A 19,464-nucleotide genomic window follows, 5' to 3' on the forward strand; every position below is an offset into this window, starting at 1 on the left:
CAGATATACAGTACAATATTAATATCACCAAAGCTGTCAAACCAAACATATTTGAATGAAGAAATTAAGAAATTACAATAAAGTCCAGATTTAAAAAAAAAAAATCTGAGCACCCCACAGAGATGTTCGACCAAAACACAAACAAGGTGCTAAGAATTCCAAATGAGACTCATCATCAAAATCAGCAGCAGAAGCAGCAGCAACATGTGGACAGTCTCCACGCCTTTCTGTCTGATTGTGGGTGGGTGTGTCTATTATGGCAGTCACACTCATGAAGCTGCAGCAGCAACACCCCAAGTGTCCTCTTATAACATCCTACTAGCATCAGACAGACACACATGAAACCACCAGCCAGGTCTGCTTAGTCATGTGATTAATAGGTAGCATTGTCAGCGTAGTAACAGGGCAGATATCCAGCACAAGCTAAAATAACTTGGTCATCCTCGAAATGCACAACTGGTTAGACAAAAACACAACAAAGACTAAAACACATGACCCCGAATAACATGCCTTTATGTCTGCTTTGCCGAAAGGTTAACCACGGATGGGCGCACACAACAATTAGAGCAATACACACCGTGCTCTTTCTGTCTGTCTTTTGGTGTCTGCTTGCCGGTCCACAACCGCCAGACAGCTAAGCAGCTTCTGATAAGTGACGATTAGCGTTGCAACTAGCTCCTCAGCCGTGCACCATTTTCACGTGGTTCGCTTTCTTTCATTACCATTTTGTGCATCTATTTGTTTCAGCAAAAATCTAGCATTTAGTCTTCAGCACTGATTTGCATCAGTATTTCCCTGTGGGCTGATTAATAGCTTGCTGCGTTGCTACGCAATCTTGCATTAGCTCCCATGTTGGTGACACACTCTGGTCCTCAGCTCCCCTCAGCTCTTTGTATCCAACATGGTGCAGTGGCGCCGAGAGGGAGGGAGGGAGGGAGGAAAGAAGACGGGAAGAGAGGGAGGGAGCGTGTGTGTGAGAGAGAAAGAGAGAGGGGGGAAGCCAAACGGCGAGAGACCAAAGCATGCTACGGGCATGCGACAAAGCACCACCTACTGTCACGCATACACACTGTACACACAAACGCCAACTGAACAACCTAAACAGCAGTACGTACAGTAAATTTCCAGGAAGCGTCTTTGTGTGTCTGTATGAGCAGGAGAGAGAGTCAAATGGGCCAGTTTGTGTGACAGACAGCAACGAGATTCAGTTACCCTTTACATAACCTCCCTCTCATACACAGACACACACGTACTCGTCAGAGGGGGAGGGGCTGTGTGGCTAACAGCAGACAGCGCTGCTCCTCCCCCCTCAGTGTCTCGCCTTCTCATCCCACTTGCACATGTTCCCTCCCTCTTCTTATTTCTATCTTTTATCTTTTTATCGCGGCCATTGATAAACACCTTTGTCCAGCAGAGGACTCATGTCCTTCAGGTAACTCATCTCCAAATCAAACCACATGAGGCAGGCCTGATGAATGCTCACTCAACCAGCATTTGACCTACTTATAGGAAGCTGCTGTCAGATGGTAGCCCCTCGTTCTCACCAGTAATGGACCCAAGATTACAACTGTACTTCCAGACACAACGCCAGTAAATAAGCCAACTGTAAAATTAAGTTCCACTTTCAGGTTTCTTCATGCACCATTATGTCATTTGAAATAGGTTTGTAATTTCAATCTAAGTCTCATTCACAACACCTGATCACCAAATCCAAGAAGTGTTTTGGCTCGTGTCAGCAGGTTTAACCTGTGTCTAAACATCTGATCTGAGGTCATAAGATATGCACATCTATATATTTATTTCACTGAAAATTGATTAGATGAAATGACTCATTATGAATTATCTCAAGTTAGAACTGGAACATTTTGAGACTGTTGTAAGGGGGGGGGAATGTATTTAATTATACAGATAATCCCATCAAAATTCAGTGTCTCATTTACAACAGAGAGCTGTTTCAAACAGAAACTTAATTTTGGGAAATAGCTTTTAACCATTTATCTGGCACAGTCCAAAAGAGGTTTCAGATTGTAATAATCACTTGCCTCCACGTATCTTTAAAAATCTGTGCTTGTTTGGTATTTAAGGGATGTGGACATACTCATCCAACAATTATTCCTCTTTTATGACTTCATCTTTCTGTCCATTATCTAATGCCAACTCTGCAGAGTTGATATGTCATCAAGTCAGCAAGATCCTGGCCAGAGCTTTGCTTTCCACTAGGTAACCCTTTGGGTTGCTCCATATGAAATCAATTATTAAATAAACAAAACAATTGAAATTGAATTTTTTTAAAAAAATCCCACTGTACAATAACATTAGTATATTAGGTATATTAAGTTACAACCCCTCAAATTATAGGGGTGGACATTTTTGTACTTTATAATATGCGTTTGCGTTATTTTTTCCAAGCATTACACGACACTTGAAGTGGTTGTGAAACTGATTTGGCTGCAGTTTTTAAACAGAGCTTTAATGTGTTTTCACTCTGAAACTTTCACAACGATACCTACTGTAATGTTTTGAAGCCTCAAAAATTAATTAGTAAATAAATGCATAAAACAATTTAAAAAGCACAAAATTCTCACATACCTCTATGGGTCTGTAACTCAGACAACTTTCATAACATGAAGGTAAAAATTTAGCATGGCTTCATTAAACATATGAACAAAAAACACACAATGCAATTCCAACAGCTTTGCTCCAGGTTTTGTACTAAGGCTATTTGCCTATAGCAGACCTGAAGCTGACTGAAACATCACAAATAAAATTAATGAGAGTTTTGATCAGTAAAACTGCAGTATTGTAGATATTCTCACCCCTATTCTTATACAAACTATACAAAGTAATAAAAACTGGTTTGGGAGATTCGCGATACATACAATACATATAAAAATTCACGTGCAGAATTCAGTAATAACTATACACATCTGTTCAGGAAGAACAAGCGCAGGCTGTAAATCACTGCATTTGTCAGGCCTCCGATATTTAAATGAAGGCAGACAGCCACACCACTCTGTAAATCCCACACATTCAGACAGTGTGTTTACACTGGAGACGGACTGGCTTAATATGCACAGCACATGACACATGACCACAGCCAGCATTCACAGACGCAAGAATCATACTGAGCAGATACAGCACTGGCCGTTGCTCGACTCTCACACATGGGAGAAAGCAGTAAAAAGGGGGCAGAAAAAAGGGGTCACTGTGTGCTCAGAATAACCTTCAACCCTGCACATGTAGCCAGGACGACCAAAGCGGGACAAACCCCCACATTAAACCTCTTCTGATGACTCGAACACAGTTTTTCCAGTTTTTACCCCCATTTCTGTTACTCCACCCAACGCCTTTGTACCCCGTGGCTGCACCCTCTCACCCTCCTCCCTCATTCAGTCGGCATTGTGCTCTGGATGAAAGTGCCTCTGTGTGTCTGAAGGGCAGAGTGGTGCATGGTGTGGCTTGGGACAAACTGAGTGCCAAGGCCACGGGACTCCATAGAAACACAGGCAACAACAAACTCAAAAAATAAATATAAAAATAACAATAATTTAAAAAAAAATACTACGAAAAAGAACAAAAACTCACCGTGCAGCTGGAAGTCCTCTCTTTCCAATGTCTGCTCTGACCTTCTCTCCAACGTGACGATAAACATCCACCAGCGTTGTTATTGATGCCTCACGTACCTAAACAGCAGACGTTCACCAATTTAATAACCCTCCACATATAAACACATGGAAAGAGATTCAAGTGATGGGTTACCTAGCACACTATAAAAAAAAAGATCTTTGTGTTTGTTAAGACTGAGATAGATTCTCCCTCATAATTCGACAAAGATTAGACTCATGCTCATAGACTAAGAGACGCAAACATGCAAACACACTAAAAACTAAACCCGTGAGAGCCCATACTCTTCCCTCCTATGGGAGCCATATGATTTGCTAGTTATTGCTGTAAACACTGTTGTGATTGGCTACAAAGATATTGTTGAAGGGATTCTTAGCACCCAAGGGTAGGCAGGCCTTTCTAGGATGTTGATTGGCCAGGACAGTATGTGGGTAGATAATGATTGGGTAGAAGATAGAAGCAGATTTCAGCTTTGGGGTGCAACTCTGCAGGAGGTTAAACCAACCTCTCTCTATTCCTCACACTGACTGACACACACACACACACACACACACACACACACACACACACACACACACACACCTAATACTCTTGTGTGGTTTAACAACTGGGTGCTCATGATTCAGCAGTGAAGCTGGGTGGTGGGTACAGAGCCCATCTCCTCACTAATAACAGTAATAATCACAGAGCTGCCTTAAGATGAAACCCAACACACTTTGACTGCTGAGAGCTGAACAAAAAGGCTTATCGACAAACTGGCTCAACAAAAACAATGACGAGCCACACGCAGTCAAAACAAACACACACAAAAAGGTACAATTTTCCCACCATCATGTAATCATGTATAACACTGCAGCTCTTACCTGTGGGTTTTGGTCTCCTGTCAGCGAGCAGAGATGAGGAACTATTTTACTGAGGCTCAGCGGTTGGGCTCCATACCTGAGAGTGTGAAACAGAGGCACAAGAGGAAACGTAAAAGAGAGAGGTGACAGTTGCCAGTGATAAATATAATTATCTGGTGTTCTTTTATAATTCTTTTATAAATCTTGCTCCGCTCATTGAAAATATTTTTAGAAATTTGAAAAATATATCTATTCTAAGGCAGACTGACCTTTTAGTAGCCTGTTATAAGCTACAAACACTATCTACAAACCACACACACACGCCTCAGAAATTTAACATCACACAAATATAAAAAACATTAGCAGACAAAGATGGTTTCTTAATTTCTTCTGTTTTGTCCATTCCAGTTATGTAAAAAACCCCCCCAAAAACAAAAAACCAACAACAACCAAAAACAAACCCCAAACAAACCCACGCTTAGCTTTCAGAGCACTAACTGCAATACAATGCACTGTTGGTGTTTTCACAACTCTCTGAAACTCCACTGATGGGCTGGAGCACCAGAGAGCACTCCTAATAAGATGAAAATAAAAGCTGCAATAACGTCTTAATTATTTACATTGACCCAGTCCTCTAAGAGGACAAGTGGACCAAAACCACACCCTCCATGCACAACAGACCCACCTGATCCACTCACCCTAGAAGTAAAGAGCTCAGGTTTTAAACTTTTAACCTGTCTGTATGTTCACTGTGTACTTAACAAAAAATAGAAATAAGTGAAAACCCAGAAGCAGCCCATTTCTATGCCATGTTTTACTCATTCTACTCACTCATTATGGATGCCCGGGTACGTAAAGCACACATGCTCAGTGTATCTATTACATAGCAGCTTAGCATTTAGCACAACAGTGTCACCTTCCATTAGCAAAAAGATGCTAAAATTAGCACAGCAATTCTAATAGTCTAAATTTGCTCTGTGTGTGGGTGAGCTCAAGGTGGAAAACAGAGTAAAGGCCAAACCACACAGATCTCGACTGCTGAGAACAAGCAGCAACAAACAAGTACCTGTACAGACAGAAGTGTCCCTGTAGTCCTACACACACAACCTGTCGTAACTACAACCTGCCATCCAACAACTTACTGCCCAAATCTGAATAAAAACCAATTGCAATGAAATCAAAAAGGTTAAAACCCATATTTATTTGAAAACAGTAGAAATGCAAGAGATAAAAGACTACAACTGAGCAATGTTATTTTTTTGCTTTTGTTTTTTTTTTTTTTAAAGGTCATTTTTACCCCTCTGCCTCCCAGCAAATTTCAAATTCCTATGTTGCTTTCTTCTCATTTATTGCAGTGACAATATTGACAAAAAACCTGACCTCTGACCTTGAGGTCAAGGTCACCGGGATTGAAACTCTTCTGAGATTTTTAGTAAATGTACATATTGTTTATGTTTGAAACATTCTATGTGACCTTGTTGTCAAGTCATTGCATTCACAAACTTAGCTATCCATGCCACCCGTCCGCCTGGAGGGGTGACGACAATACCCCAAACAAGCCACACTTAAAAAGAGTTTGTAAACAACTCAATTTTAGTAACTGATATTTTGTCTTTAAAACTGCATCCTGCTCTAGTCTCATAACATATTTTGAAAAGGGACAAGCTAGTGGTAGGTGGGGAAATGGGAAGAAATGTGCACCACCTCAGAGTCACACAAACAGTTAAGAGGATTAATCCTGGAAAGTCGGAACATGTGTGCTCCTTGAGCAAACAAAATAGGTCATGGAAGGTGGTGGTAATAGCTCTGTGCAGCCCTCACTGAGCCAAACACTTACTAACAGAGATTGAAAGCAGCGTAGGATTGCATAATCTGTGTTATATTATCCACCACATTATGAACTTACTTAAGGATTAAAATATGAGATTTAACACACAGAGAACAAAAAACATTGCCTATGCTTAATAAACTTGCCATTTCATTCTGGGAGCATTACAGATAAAGGAGAAGTTACTCACATGTTGAGCGTGGCACTGAGACAGAGGCAGATTCCTTCTCGAGAGCGGAAGTTCTTGTGCTTTAAACCAGGAAGCAGCCTTTCCCAAACATACTGCATGAAGGAGAACAAGAAGGATAAAAGTGTGAGCAAGAGTAAGAGAGAAAAAAAAGAAAAAGAAGGGGTGTCAGTAGGTCATCATCAACTCATCATTGGATGAGCAGTTTATGGAGTACAGAGGAGGGCACAATCTATGGAGATGAGCACGTGAGGCATGTGTAAATAAAACAAAGCATTATGGAATAACTTGTGTAATTCCTCCAATATCCACAAGAGGGGGTGGATAGGTAGAGTGCAGGCCCTCTGTAGTTTTTTTTAATGCATTACTAATATGGAGGTGGCTTTAATTTGCCTGTATTTTTTTCTCTGCTGTGTCACATTTTTAGAATAACTTTTTCTAGAATAACTACAACTCAATATACATGTCTTGTATAAAATTTAAATGACATTTGACAAAACTGTCTTCATCTTACATGTGGTACACTGGAGGATTTACCTGTTTAGCCAATGATGTGTGTGTGTGTGTGTGTGTGTGTGTGTGTGTGTGTGGTGTGTGTGTGGGTGGGTGTGGGTGGGTTGTGTTTCACCATTGGTGAGGCAGTCTGTTCCATGCAGCGAAGGATGAGGGCTTGGCTGTTCTCCCTGACCTGGTCCTTGCCATCACCCAGCCTGTCCACCAGGGCCGGCAACACTACACACACAGAGAAAGGGAGTGGGTGGTGAGTAAGAGTCTATGAAAAACAGTTCACTGTGCATGCCGCACATGACACCGAAACTCTACAAGATTTAAAAGCCAAAGATATTTAAGACAAACAAAAAAACATTGCTGTACAAAGTTGAATGTTCATGCTTAATATCATATGAGTGTGTCTGATAAAAAAGGGGAAAAAAGGAAAGAAAGCTTAAGTAATACAACCATCAACACCGTAGCTTTGACTAGAAAAGGGGAATGAGAGGGCACCAAATAGGAAATGGACCATGGCTAAAATAATGTCAAATGCCCCCGTGTCAGAGAGGCTGATGTAATGCAGTGACAAAAGAAAGCCCTTTCAATGCTGGAAAACCAAGCTATGAGAACTGCAAGTTACTCCAATTCTCCCAATTCAGGAATAATAATCTTTGTACATCTGTAGTCTGAAATTGTTTTTTTGCTAATAATTATTAGTCCCTTTCCCCAAGCCTATCAGGTCTGTGGGGGGAAAAAAATTCCAATCACCACAGTTTGTATGTGGGTGTGTGTAGTGTATTTGGATGACATGGTTTGTGTGTGTGGCATGTGCGTGTGCAGTCTAGCTGCACCCTGTTTGACAGGACTAAGCTATAAATAAATTAAATATGGATATTTATTTATAAACATTCATATTATTTTATGCAAAAAAGGTCAACAGGTCTACTACCAGGACAAAACACTCCACCAGCTCCCAAACTTTTCCAAAGCAAAATAAGAAAAGGAAAAAGCAAACAAAAAGGACAAACCTCACAACCTTGTCCACGCTTCCATCTCCATTAACCCCTCATTAACCCTACATACCTGCTCATACTCACAACAATAACAAACTACTGCAACTTAAACAGTGACACTAATTCATGACGTACTAGTGTACAAGCACAGTACTGTATTTTCAGAACACCAGCGATAAAATATGACACCAAGCTCTGATGATGTTATCGAACAAACGTGCTGTTAAAGTTAAATAAATTTTGTTTTATCCATCGCTAGCTATCACAATTTGCCCCACCCAACAAATAGATGGGATTGGTGCACTGCTATGCGACATAACCCTGGGCTGTCCACGGCTTTGAGACTGTCATTGGTGCACTGCAATTTCAAGAGAAGAAGAAAAAGGTCAGGCATTATTATAAAAGAAAGGAAAAAAGAAAGGAAAAAAAGGCAGGACTTTTTTATTTAGCAGTGGAGGTCAATGCTACAGAGGCTTTGGATACACTAGTTGTCTTGTTTAGTTGGGTCACTTCATTGTTATTTTAATTAGTTGGATTTGTTGCAAAGAAATACAACATACAATAAAACCAACCTTTAATTTAAGTTAAAAACTGCCACATACATGTTCACCTAATATTTACCAGCATTAAACAAACAAAAAGTCCCCAACTGTTTCATTAGACTGCAATCTTATCTGTAATTAAAATTTCTGAGATTCTGCTACTTCTCTGTGTCAGGCTGACCTGACTGAATGAAAGGTTCCACGCTGCCTCCATATAATCTTACAAATATATTACGTGCTGATGTACGAGTATCCTTTATTACACAGTGTTACCTTTGCAAATGGTAAATACAAATTTACACAGATGCACCTCAATTTATTTTGGGTTTTCACAACACAGATTGGACTGATCAGCTCTTTGGTCAGTAAACTACAATCCTACCAAATTTCTCAACTGTTGGACAACTGATGGTTGGACAACTGTTATGGTTACACTCATAATGAGAAAGACAGTACATCAATAACCTTTCAGCCAAAAAACAAACAAACAAAAACAAAACAACCCCAAACACTTTTGCAGCAGTTTTCATTTTAGCAGCTCAGCTACCACCAAGCCATGTCCTCTAAAAACTGTAAACCAACTTGTCTGTGTTAGAACATTTAACACTTCAACCAATGAGTGTCAGAACTGATATATTTCCAAATGTTTGATTTTATAATACTTTTTTTTTTTTTTAAGAGCACACACATCCAGCAAGAGTTTTACTAACTCCATCATCCAAGGGCAGAAGCTGCTCCTCCTAAACCAACTAGATATGAAGCCTACTCCCTTACAAAAGGAAAAAGGGCTCAGAGTCATATGTTATGATTTCACTTCCCTTTCAGTGAATTCACTTGGAACAAAACATACAGTTTGAGATATTACAACGACACGTCCTGGCTGAAGACACCTCGAGTCATGCATATTCACAGATGACCTGTGAAGACATATGCGAGGCCTCCGCCTACACATGTACCCCTCTGATCACAGTCACCCCTCAGTTGTTAGACTCTGGCTGGCTATCTACTGCAGGTAAACTCTTTTGTCCACAGACTCTAAGTCAGGCCCTGTTGATGTTAGCCAAAACTACACAGTTGGCATGTCGGCCACATGTGAAATGTTAACTGCATGTTTTGTTGCCAGGTTCGGTGCTAAACCTTGGACAATATCATCCCCAGGTGTGATACGAATCCAAAGCCAGAGCTGGCTCTCACATGGCTGCAGTTCTGCCATCTATCCCCAAGAGAGCAACACATCTGCTGCTGTGGTTACGCTGCTGTGAATACAGCCTCCAAGCAAAGGTCCATCTTCAGGGCTCCAGAGAGACCTGACGCCTCAAAGGAACAACCTTCAGTCCTCTTAGCTATGGCACAGAGTTGAGAGGGGCTCCAGCAGCAGGGAGACACTCCTTCCTCCTATCTGTTGTTTTAGAAGGCACTACAGGTCGCTAGTCATCTCTGCACACTTTTGTTTGACTCTGTTATTTGAATGCTAGATTGTGGCCTTTCTGCTGGGTCTGCCATGCCCCAGGGTGCTGGTGGTCCAACTTCAGTTCAATGACTGCTCTGAGGGCCATGTATACATGTCCTGTACTGAATACGTTGAATCGAAATAAAATGTTATGACAATAACTTTTGTTCCCTGAAAAAGAGGACCATGGTACAACATGGTACTCACCATGACTCGTTTTCCATTACAATCCAGTACCAGCTAATGTGTGTGGGGTTGTTAGAGCAATGTGGCCATGCATTGGGGAGCTGCATTGTTTTTTGCAGCCGTTTCCTTCATTTCAAGGTATCAAAAGCGGCAGTTTTGATTTATGTGAAGGAGATGCTCTGATGGCTCATCAAATGACAACACTGATTAGCCAATCGGTGGCATGCAGTCTGCTGATGTCACATTTTCGAATTCCATGGAACCCCAGTGGAGTAGGTGCTAAAAACAAAGTGCGTGGTATCGGGTACTATCACCTAATGGAAAACCATGAAAAGTGTGCTAAGCCCACCGAGGAGGTACTAATGGAAAGGGGCTCAAGTTGCAATTGAAGATGGGCAATCAAACTGAGGGATTATTATAAAAACAGGTGTATATGTGCAGGAGGGGCCTGACATATCTTGTCACAGGTCGTCTACCTTAAATGTAATAACAGAAGCATCTTCAGCCAGAACACAGAGGGGCATGATATCCCATACTGTACTATATACTGTGCTGTACCGCACAGTATATAGTACATATACATAGTACGTATAAGCGTTCTTATACTTCTGTAAAAAAAAAAAACGATATAGACAATTTAACACTTTGTTTGAATGTGCTGCTAACACAAGATTTTTATGTCTGTTTATGATTCCTTTAAGCTAGAAAAGCTATCAAGCGTATTCCATTTAATCTGGAGAGAATAGATACCCTGCCTTTTTATATTTTTTTTTTTAAATGACGCGATATATCTGTGTGCTGTTTTTAAAGATCTCCATCTATACAGTTGAGTAGTTTCAGGTTAAGTGCTAGACAGATTCAGCTCAGAAAGTGTAGAAGGCTGTTGGTTTTCATGTCTTCATTCTCAACTTGGGCAGCCTCAAAGTCAACAAACACAAAGGTTTGAATGGTCTCTCCCAAAATTTCTGTATTATATAAACTTCAAACCTCACTCTGACATTCATGCAATAATACACAACAAAATGGCATAACCCCGAACGCACGCACGCACGCACAGGAAAAAGACAAGATGACATCACTGTATCACTCCCCCCACTGATGTTTCACGCTAGGAATGTGGGTAGGAGTGTGTGTGTGTGTGTTTCTGAGTGCACATTACACTACCACAACAGCTGGTTGCCTTGGCAACAAGGACAATAACCTCAAACAGAAAAAGTGACAGCGGGGGCCATTGTTGCACATGACTTCATTTCTTTCATTAAAGATGAAAACATACACAGGCACACTTCTACCGAGCAATGTAACTGGCCAATCACGTCTCTTCATTTTTTAGTCGAGAAGAAAATATAATTATGTCAAAGTAAAGTCCTTCATGATGTGCATGTTTCACTTCCTTTTCCACTTAACACAAGGGAGCTACTCGGAAGTGAAGGATGGTCACTGCACAGTTTTAAAGAACACGAACACACACACACACACACACACACACACACACACACACGCACAACACACACACACACACACACACACAACACACACACACACACACACACACACACACAAAACACACTCACACACACACACACAGTAATTGCAGCTGCCCTGTGCAATAAGTCAGCCCTGTAGATCAATACAATCCCTCAGTCTCAATGATCTCATCTTCCTCCCCTCACTGTGTATGTGTGGGCGGGTAGGTGTGTGGAACTGTATGGGTGAAGGGAGATGCAGAGAATACAGGGAAGGAGAAATGGAACTCAGAAAGAAGGAGGGAGATTCCATGGTTGGCATTGGCTCAGAGAGATGTTTTTAGCGTCCATTCATAACACACACACATCTGCATTCATATAAAGCTCTTGGATAAAGAGAGTGTGTGTGGTAGACTATACACAGTGTGACCAGTTCAGCCTTTACAGAGTAGCACAGCAGGCTTCAGCAGGTTTGCCGGTGACAAGAGGCAGTGTGGCTGACGAAGACAGCTGGTGACACCTTAAGGGCATCCACAAGGTCTGGCACCGAGATAACACAAATACACAATGGCAGAGCATGAAATCTGATATGAGATTTAGTTCCTGAGGTCATGAATCAAGGTGTGGTTTGGGGGTGTACTAGAGTGAGCTACGGTGGGCCTAAATATAGAGATGCATAATAGACACGGAGTGGTGCCAGGCTGCAGGGTCTATCTCAGAAGAACCACAAAGTGGAAGTGAGAGACAAAATGGAAGGACATATGTCAAAATGCCGAAGATTCACACGACATCTAGTGAAACTGACTGCTATATTGTTTTTGTTACACTTCTGAATTCAAAAGGCCAGACAAACACACTTCCTTGACTAGCGATTGCTGTTTACGATAAAAGAACAAAGAGATAAAGATCTACTTGCAGTGAAACTTAAAAGGACAACTTAAAGAAAACAAAGCATAGAGATAGATGAGATATCTCACCTGTGCCGAGGTATCCTTTAAACCGCTCTCCAATGCGATCCACAAATGCCCCACAGATATCTATCCCCAACAACGCCACCTACAAAACAGAATAAGAAAAATCAAACAGTTATAGCGGGCCACACACAAAAATTATTATATTATACATATCAATATACAGTCCGTTTTCTACATCAGTGACAGCAGTGAGAGGAAGAGAAAGGGGAGGAGGATTACATTCGATTCTGACATCCTGAATATTTTTTAAAGACCATCGAGGTTGTTTATTAAGTTTCTACTGACTCAGCAGACAGGTGAGACTGTGAATGATCCTTTTTCCATATTGAGAGTAGGGGTGGGCGGTATAAATGGTATACGATAGAAACGATATAAATTTGGCCAACGGTAGAGATTTTGACTATACCGCTCTACCACGATAGCGCATGTTGATGGTGTCATTAAGCTGCGCCTGTTTTGATCAAAAGCATTGCAGCAGCTACAAACAACATCATCTGCAAATTATGCCGGGCGACCGTAATAGCAAAGAGACGAAGCACTTTTGGAAAATGAGGAAAGCCGAAACCTGAGCTTCCTCCACTTCCCTACCCCTCATCAAAGCATGTGCCAGATTTCGATGTCTCATTATGGAAATTTGTGATCGTTTTTATTTTTCATTTGCCCCTAACCACCAGAAACTGTCACGTCAACTTTCATTGAGTGGAAAAAAGTTAGCACTCAACCTCCAGCTTCACTGTGCTAACATAGCCGTGTAGCTAGCGATCGCATAGCATCATTATATACCAGCTAGCCCAACTTCAGTAACCCTACAAACGTCACTGCTGTTTAGTTTTCTGTCTTCATTTATGTTGGAAGTGATAGCAGAGCTGTACGTTTGAATTTTTTCAGAAATCTCCTCAGACAGAACACACATCATACAATACACACACACACACACACACACACACACATATATATACACACACACACACATACACATACACACACACACACACACATACACACACACACACACACAGGTGGAGACTAGCGAGCTAACTTACTTCTGTTTTCATGGATGCCTGGATGCTAAACTTAATTGTTACATCTGGTAAAGCAGCAACGCTGATCATTTTATTAAAGATGAAAGAATTTACACAGTTTTTAACTCTCAGCAATGATGCCGAAGTGTTCGTTTGACTTTGGGACCTGAAGACGACGGAGTTTTGGACCCAGATTACTCCGCGAGGCTCCTGACTACGGTAGCCGTAATGCGCCGACAATCCATCAAGCGGTGCGGCTTCATAGCTTACCAAAGTCATACTAAAACATTTTTGACAGATTTCTGTGCGCTGTGTAGCACATAAAATCGGTTCGAGGTGAGTAAGCACAACCAGAATTCATACATAAGACACAGTCGATTTTTGAGAAAATTGAAGGATTTTAAGTGTGCCTTCTAGTGTGTAAAATCGCGATATATATCGTTATGCACATGCTTCAAATTATACTGTGATATGGATTTTAGGCCATATCACCCAGCCCTGAGAATCAAAATCTTGCCCCCACTCGCTTTAGAGATGTAATTTAGGCCAGTCAGGCATTTTCCAAACCTGTCCGAGTCTCAGCTATATCACAAACACGAGAGACTACCAACAGAAATGGAGTACAAATTGGAAGTAATTCATTCTAAGCAGCTTAAGAGTGTAGAGGAAAAGAAAAATAAATAAAGACATTTCAGACATTTTAACGGTGGTGAATGAACATAAGTAAACCTTCCAAACTTTCACCAACATACAGTACAACCAGGGCTGTGCACTTAATCCAGTTTAAATCGAAAGACTCAATTAAAAGACAACTTAATAAACTTAAATAAAGTCTATTATTTCTCCAAACTATGTGAGTTTGCGTCTTAGATAATCATGTTCTGAATATCGACCAACATAATTGTGATTTCTGCCACAACCTAGTAGCTCCAAATACAACTACTTGCTTTTGAGAACTGATGATACTCGAGCAACCTCTATGTTTTGGTGATAACCCCAACATGGAACAAAAAAAGATCTCAAAAAAAGACTGTGATAATTTAATCACACAAATGCTTAATGAACAGTGACAGGCTGAGGCTCAAAACATGCTTGAATTGTAATGTATATTCTGTCGTTAACTCGGAGCTCAAACCGAGACAATGAGTGTTGTGTTTAATGGCTAACACCTTGCCGTTTCAAAGATAACTGCATGTCAACAGCTGCGGCACTCCTGGTTATGCAACACCCAGTCAGCTGTGTCCTCTTTAAACTACCTGCATAACTGCAGCTAATGGAGGTGCACACTGATATGCATTTTGAAAATCCGGTTAAAAATTATCCTGGAAAGAAACATAATGACTGAAGTCACAAGTGGAATAGAACGTGATGGCACCATTATTGTGGTGTGGGATTGTGTTCTCTAAAGTCACCTTTAATAGTCCTTCCACACTCTTCTCCACTGCCTCTCTGCGTTTTAATTCACCTCACAAGCAGAAGAAAAACTGGCCTGCGATATGATTCTTAGGGGGATACAGAGTTGTGTCTAGCGGTGGAGATGAGTTTTTCCACTGTGATCCTGACTAGGATCACATGCGCTGTGCTGCTGGAATGCTTGTTTTGGCAGTGCTGTGGTAAAAACTGAAGTGAAAAAAAAAAATTAAACATGACTCTCTGGACTCAGTAGGGGAGTCAGACTGCAGTTTTTCCCTATTTTAGTCAAAGGAAGAACAAAGGCAGGTATCTACAGAAACAACAAGGGGAGTGATGAGGAAAGCATGAAACGGGGATGAGGGCCAAGTCATGACACACAAAGCAAAAATCACCTGGAGAAGAAACACAAGCCCTGGGTCAACATGATGACTCCGTCATCCTGACCTAATTTACAGGGAAGGGGGTAGCAAAGACAAGAAAAACACCAGGAAAAAGATGAAAACGGTAAAGGATGGAAACAGCCCCTGGGCCTCCCATCCCCCTCTTCCACTCAGCACCCCAACGAGCTTGGAGCCCATAACCATATGGCATCCTCAATGGGAGAGACAGAGGAGAAGACAGAGTATGAGAGAAGGAAGGGACTTGACATGAGGAAATGCTGGAGAAACAAAAAAGCCCATTTTCTGAGAAGTTTCAAGTCAGGTATGGCCTCAAAATACTTAAAAACCCTATACAATAAACCATGTGCATGTTTTTAGTAGCACTGACACCAACACATTTTCTGTATCTCCAGATTACAGGATTCAAAATGACGGGGGAGCTGAGGTATGTTGGAGAAAAGAAAAAAACAAACTGCAAATATATTTAGTGCCGTATGAATGGCTCTTTGTGAAGGCCCAGCCTGCTTAGCCTGCTGATACGCATACCAGGTACAGGTTTTACTCTGGATTCCAGTAAGGGTTAAAGTGAGTGTTTGATTGAAGGAAGAAAAAAAAAAAAAAAAAAAAGGTGTCCAACGCTCACAGAGAAATAAAGACAGACACTCAAACCATATGATTACAGAACAGACGGTTAATAGAAAACAAACTGCTCACAATTTTTGGTAAATGAATGAATGTTTCAGTTATTTATCAAGCACAGATACTCAAAACTAGCTGGCTCTAGAATCTTCTCACACTGGTCGAGTTACATTTATATTATAACATGAATTCTTAACAGAGAACAGTGGTAAGGCAATAGAAAAGACCGCATATGTATCGGGATATGACCAAGCTAATAAGCAACTGCAGCTTTACTCCGAACCATTAATCCAGTGATTATAAAGAATAAAGAAAAGGACCAGAAGCAGATTTAGACCATTGTCTGATCCTGCTCCTCAGAGCCAAGCTACTGTTATAGACTACAGTTCAACAGTTCCTGCAGCTGCTTCCCACAAAAAAAGCGGCGATCAATTCCATTCACTGGACGGTGTTTCCTGTGAAGCACCTGCAGGAAGAAGCCAACACAAAAATAATTTTATTGCACAATAAAGAAAAAAATCTGAATATGGTGACACTGAAATGGACAGCGCCAAGTAGGGATCTGAATCTTAAATCTCCAAATTTATAATTTCCTTTAACCAATACATGCAGCTTTATCTGACATGTGTTGACAGCGATGTCAAACTAAATGCAGCAAAGTGATGTCAGCTAAAAGCATTTTCTATTGATGCTGTGTTCTGGCTTAAATATAATACAATGGGTTCAATGAAGCTAAAAACTGGTGTAGGCCCACAGACTGTACATGACAGACGGACACAGCCACAAGAAAAATCACTCGCTTGTTTCTGGACTTATTTCTTAGACGAGTCCACAGTTTCATTTATTAAACCTGGAAAACTGTATGCTAACACAACTGATCACACAGCAAACCACATTAATCGTCAGATAACGCATCTTGAATACACAAACACCACAAACATGCTCTTGAGGTCCACATCAGTAACATGTCTCAGGCCCATAGGTCACTGCTTGTGTAGGTCTGCTCCCTATGACCTATAAGCAGAACTGATAATGACACAGGTATCACTTAAATATTACCAAATACTAGAGGTGCGAATCACCATACATCCCACGATACGATATTATCACAATACTTGACGCACGATACGATATTATTGCAATTTTTTAAAATATTTTGCGATATTCAGATTCTGTACATAAAGGTAAACTTTATCAATATTCATTTTATCTAATATCAAAGTCTCGCACTCAGTCTTTCTCTCATTTCAGTCAGTTTTATTGTTGACAAACTGAACGGTTTGTATTACAGTCTAGTCCAACTTAACTGAATGCAACCATCTGGTACAATTATAGCTATTCTGAACTATGCAATTTATGAAAACTATGCAGCCCCTTCAGCAACTGAAGAATTTGAAAGTAAATTAAAACAAAATATAATTTTACATTAAATAAAAAAGTTTTAAACTTAATTAAAATAAAACATGTCTTAAATAAAATAAGTAAACTGTCATGTTTATTGCTGCCAAAAAAACAGTTAAACACATTTGGACAGTGAAGGAATGTCAGGATTCTTGCTCAGAAAAAGGATCAACATGCTCTGAAGTCAGAGCACAAAAACCTTTTTGTAACAAAATATCGATATATATGCTGTCCCTGTATCGATACATTATTAGCAAACAAAATATCACGATACTACACAGTATCGATTTTTTCCCCCACCCCTACCAAATACCATTCCTTATTCTAACTGTAGACTGTGGTTATGTTTCTATAGGCATCTATCCTAAAGCATAGACTGTAAATCATAAGTAGATATATTATTATTATTATTATTATTATTATTATTATCATCATTATTATATTTATATTTAAATGTATACTTATTTTACTGTATCTGTTTATCTTATCGAGATGTTTGTTTACCATATAGTATTTTAATTTTAGCTACATGCTATTCCACCTATTTAACATATTTGCCTGTTGTGCTTAACTTTATTTTCACAAAGTTGGGATAAATTAAGCTTTTCTTATCTTATCAACGCAAGCTTTAGTGTGTGGCATCTCTTACACTCCATTAGACACAATTCAAAGTGTTTGGACAGAGGAGTGTGGATCAGTTTGAGCAGTGATGGGTCACATGGACCTGCTCTCCATAAAGGCAGCATGCAATATTAATATTCTCTCTTCTATAGGCTCTCTAGCTTCTGTACTCTTCTGTAAGCAAAGTTGATTTCCTATTCTGTCTACACAAACACACACACACAGAAAAGAAGCAGATGAGGCAGGGAGGCGAGGATACATTATTGAACTGATCAATAAGAAAAGGAAACAGTGAAGGGCACACAAACGCAGCCAAGAAACAGAATATTTTTTCCATTACTAAGAGGCACTTGATTGTGACACTCTTTGTGCCTGAAAGATCTCTGAAATGTATTTGTAGGTCTTGAGTTGTGTTTTCCACACACGCTTAGCCTGTGTCTGACTCTAGTTCTTGTTTCCTTAAATGCCTCTTGTATTCATCTCCTCTCTTCAACTCTTTATCACCCCCCCTCCCCCCACCCACAACTGCTGACTCAGCATGTTGCTTACAGCTTAAGGCCTTCTACCCAACAGAGATCATGAGCATTGCTAAAAGCCTGCTGTATGAAGGCCTCTGGGGCTCCCAACTCACTTGCACATCAGTGCAAAGTGACTGATCTGAGCTCGAGTTACTGGCTGTGTCATCTACATAAAAGAACAAACCTAAACAAAGAAAGATGTTAGCTTATCACAGCCACAGGAGATAAAAAAAAAGGCTATAGCACCATACAAAACCATTCACTGAGCATTTCTCTTCACTATTTTTAACAATAGCAAAAAATTCAGCTTATAAAAAGCTTTCTTCTTGAACATCTAACAGGGATACTAAGCAGACAATTGGTGAAGACTCCACAGCTGTTTTTGTACAGTGCTTCTCACAATACCGATTTCACTATTCCTAAAGTTTCCATGGTACTAAACGGAAATGAATATTAAAAGTTTTATTTAAAAGATCACAAGACCAAAATGACAATAAAGTCCAGAACACTTTCTTTCTCTAGCTGGGTGTCGTCAAATTAAAAATCTCTTCCAGAGGCTCAGATGCTTCCTTACGCTGAGCACACAATTTCCACACTCATACAGACTTTCTGAGTCCTGCATATCAGTGCAGATGAAACTAATCAGTCCAAAAAGCGACTCGAGAGTAATACTGCAGCATGGCTTTAAAAGGGATTTCCAGCTGTTATGACTTGCTGTCTGGACTGGTGTGATGTGCTGGCAGAAATGGCACATTCCTAACTGTCTGCAAACCAGCACATTACACACAAAATCCAGGACTTAAATAAGGAGAATACTGAGAAAATCTTGAAGAGAGAGGAGATCAAAGGAGAGAGAGAGAGAAAATAAA

At 40.4% G+C, this 19,464-nt stretch overlaps 1 protein-coding gene across 31 annotated transcripts in view; it reads right to left on the bottom strand.

Annotated features, from left to right (window-relative positions):
- Window positions 1-19,464, bottom strand: part of clasp2 (cytoplasmic linker associated protein 2) — a 63,004-nt gene that overhangs the window by 41,948 nt on the left and 1,592 nt on the right. For 29 of the 31 annotated variants that reach the window (XM_005932988.3, XM_005932991.3, XM_005932989.3 and 26 more), the window contains exons 2-6: window positions 12,605-12,683; window positions 7,110-7,213; window positions 6,485-6,576; window positions 4,488-4,563; window positions 3,586-3,683 (exon numbers count right to left, since the gene is read on the bottom strand). In XM_005932988.3, the coding sequence (XP_005933050.1) occupies window positions 3,586-3,683; window positions 4,488-4,563; window positions 6,485-6,576; window positions 7,110-7,213; window positions 12,605-12,683 (449 nt within the window). Of the gene's footprint in view, window positions 1-577; window positions 1,086-1,115; window positions 3,535-3,585; window positions 3,684-4,487; window positions 4,564-6,484; window positions 6,577-7,109; window positions 7,214-12,604; window positions 12,684-19,464 lie in introns of those variants that run through there. The other 2 variants (XM_042225207.1, XM_005933006.3) reach the window with 2 other exon arrangements.

This window comes from Haplochromis burtoni, unplaced genomic scaffold, assembly GCF_018398535.1.
Source record: "Haplochromis burtoni strain Fernald_Lab_line unplaced genomic scaffold, NCSU_Asbu1 Contig_163, whole genome shotgun sequence".
Taxonomy (NCBI): Eukaryota; Metazoa; Chordata; class Actinopteri; order Cichliformes; family Cichlidae; genus Haplochromis; species Haplochromis burtoni.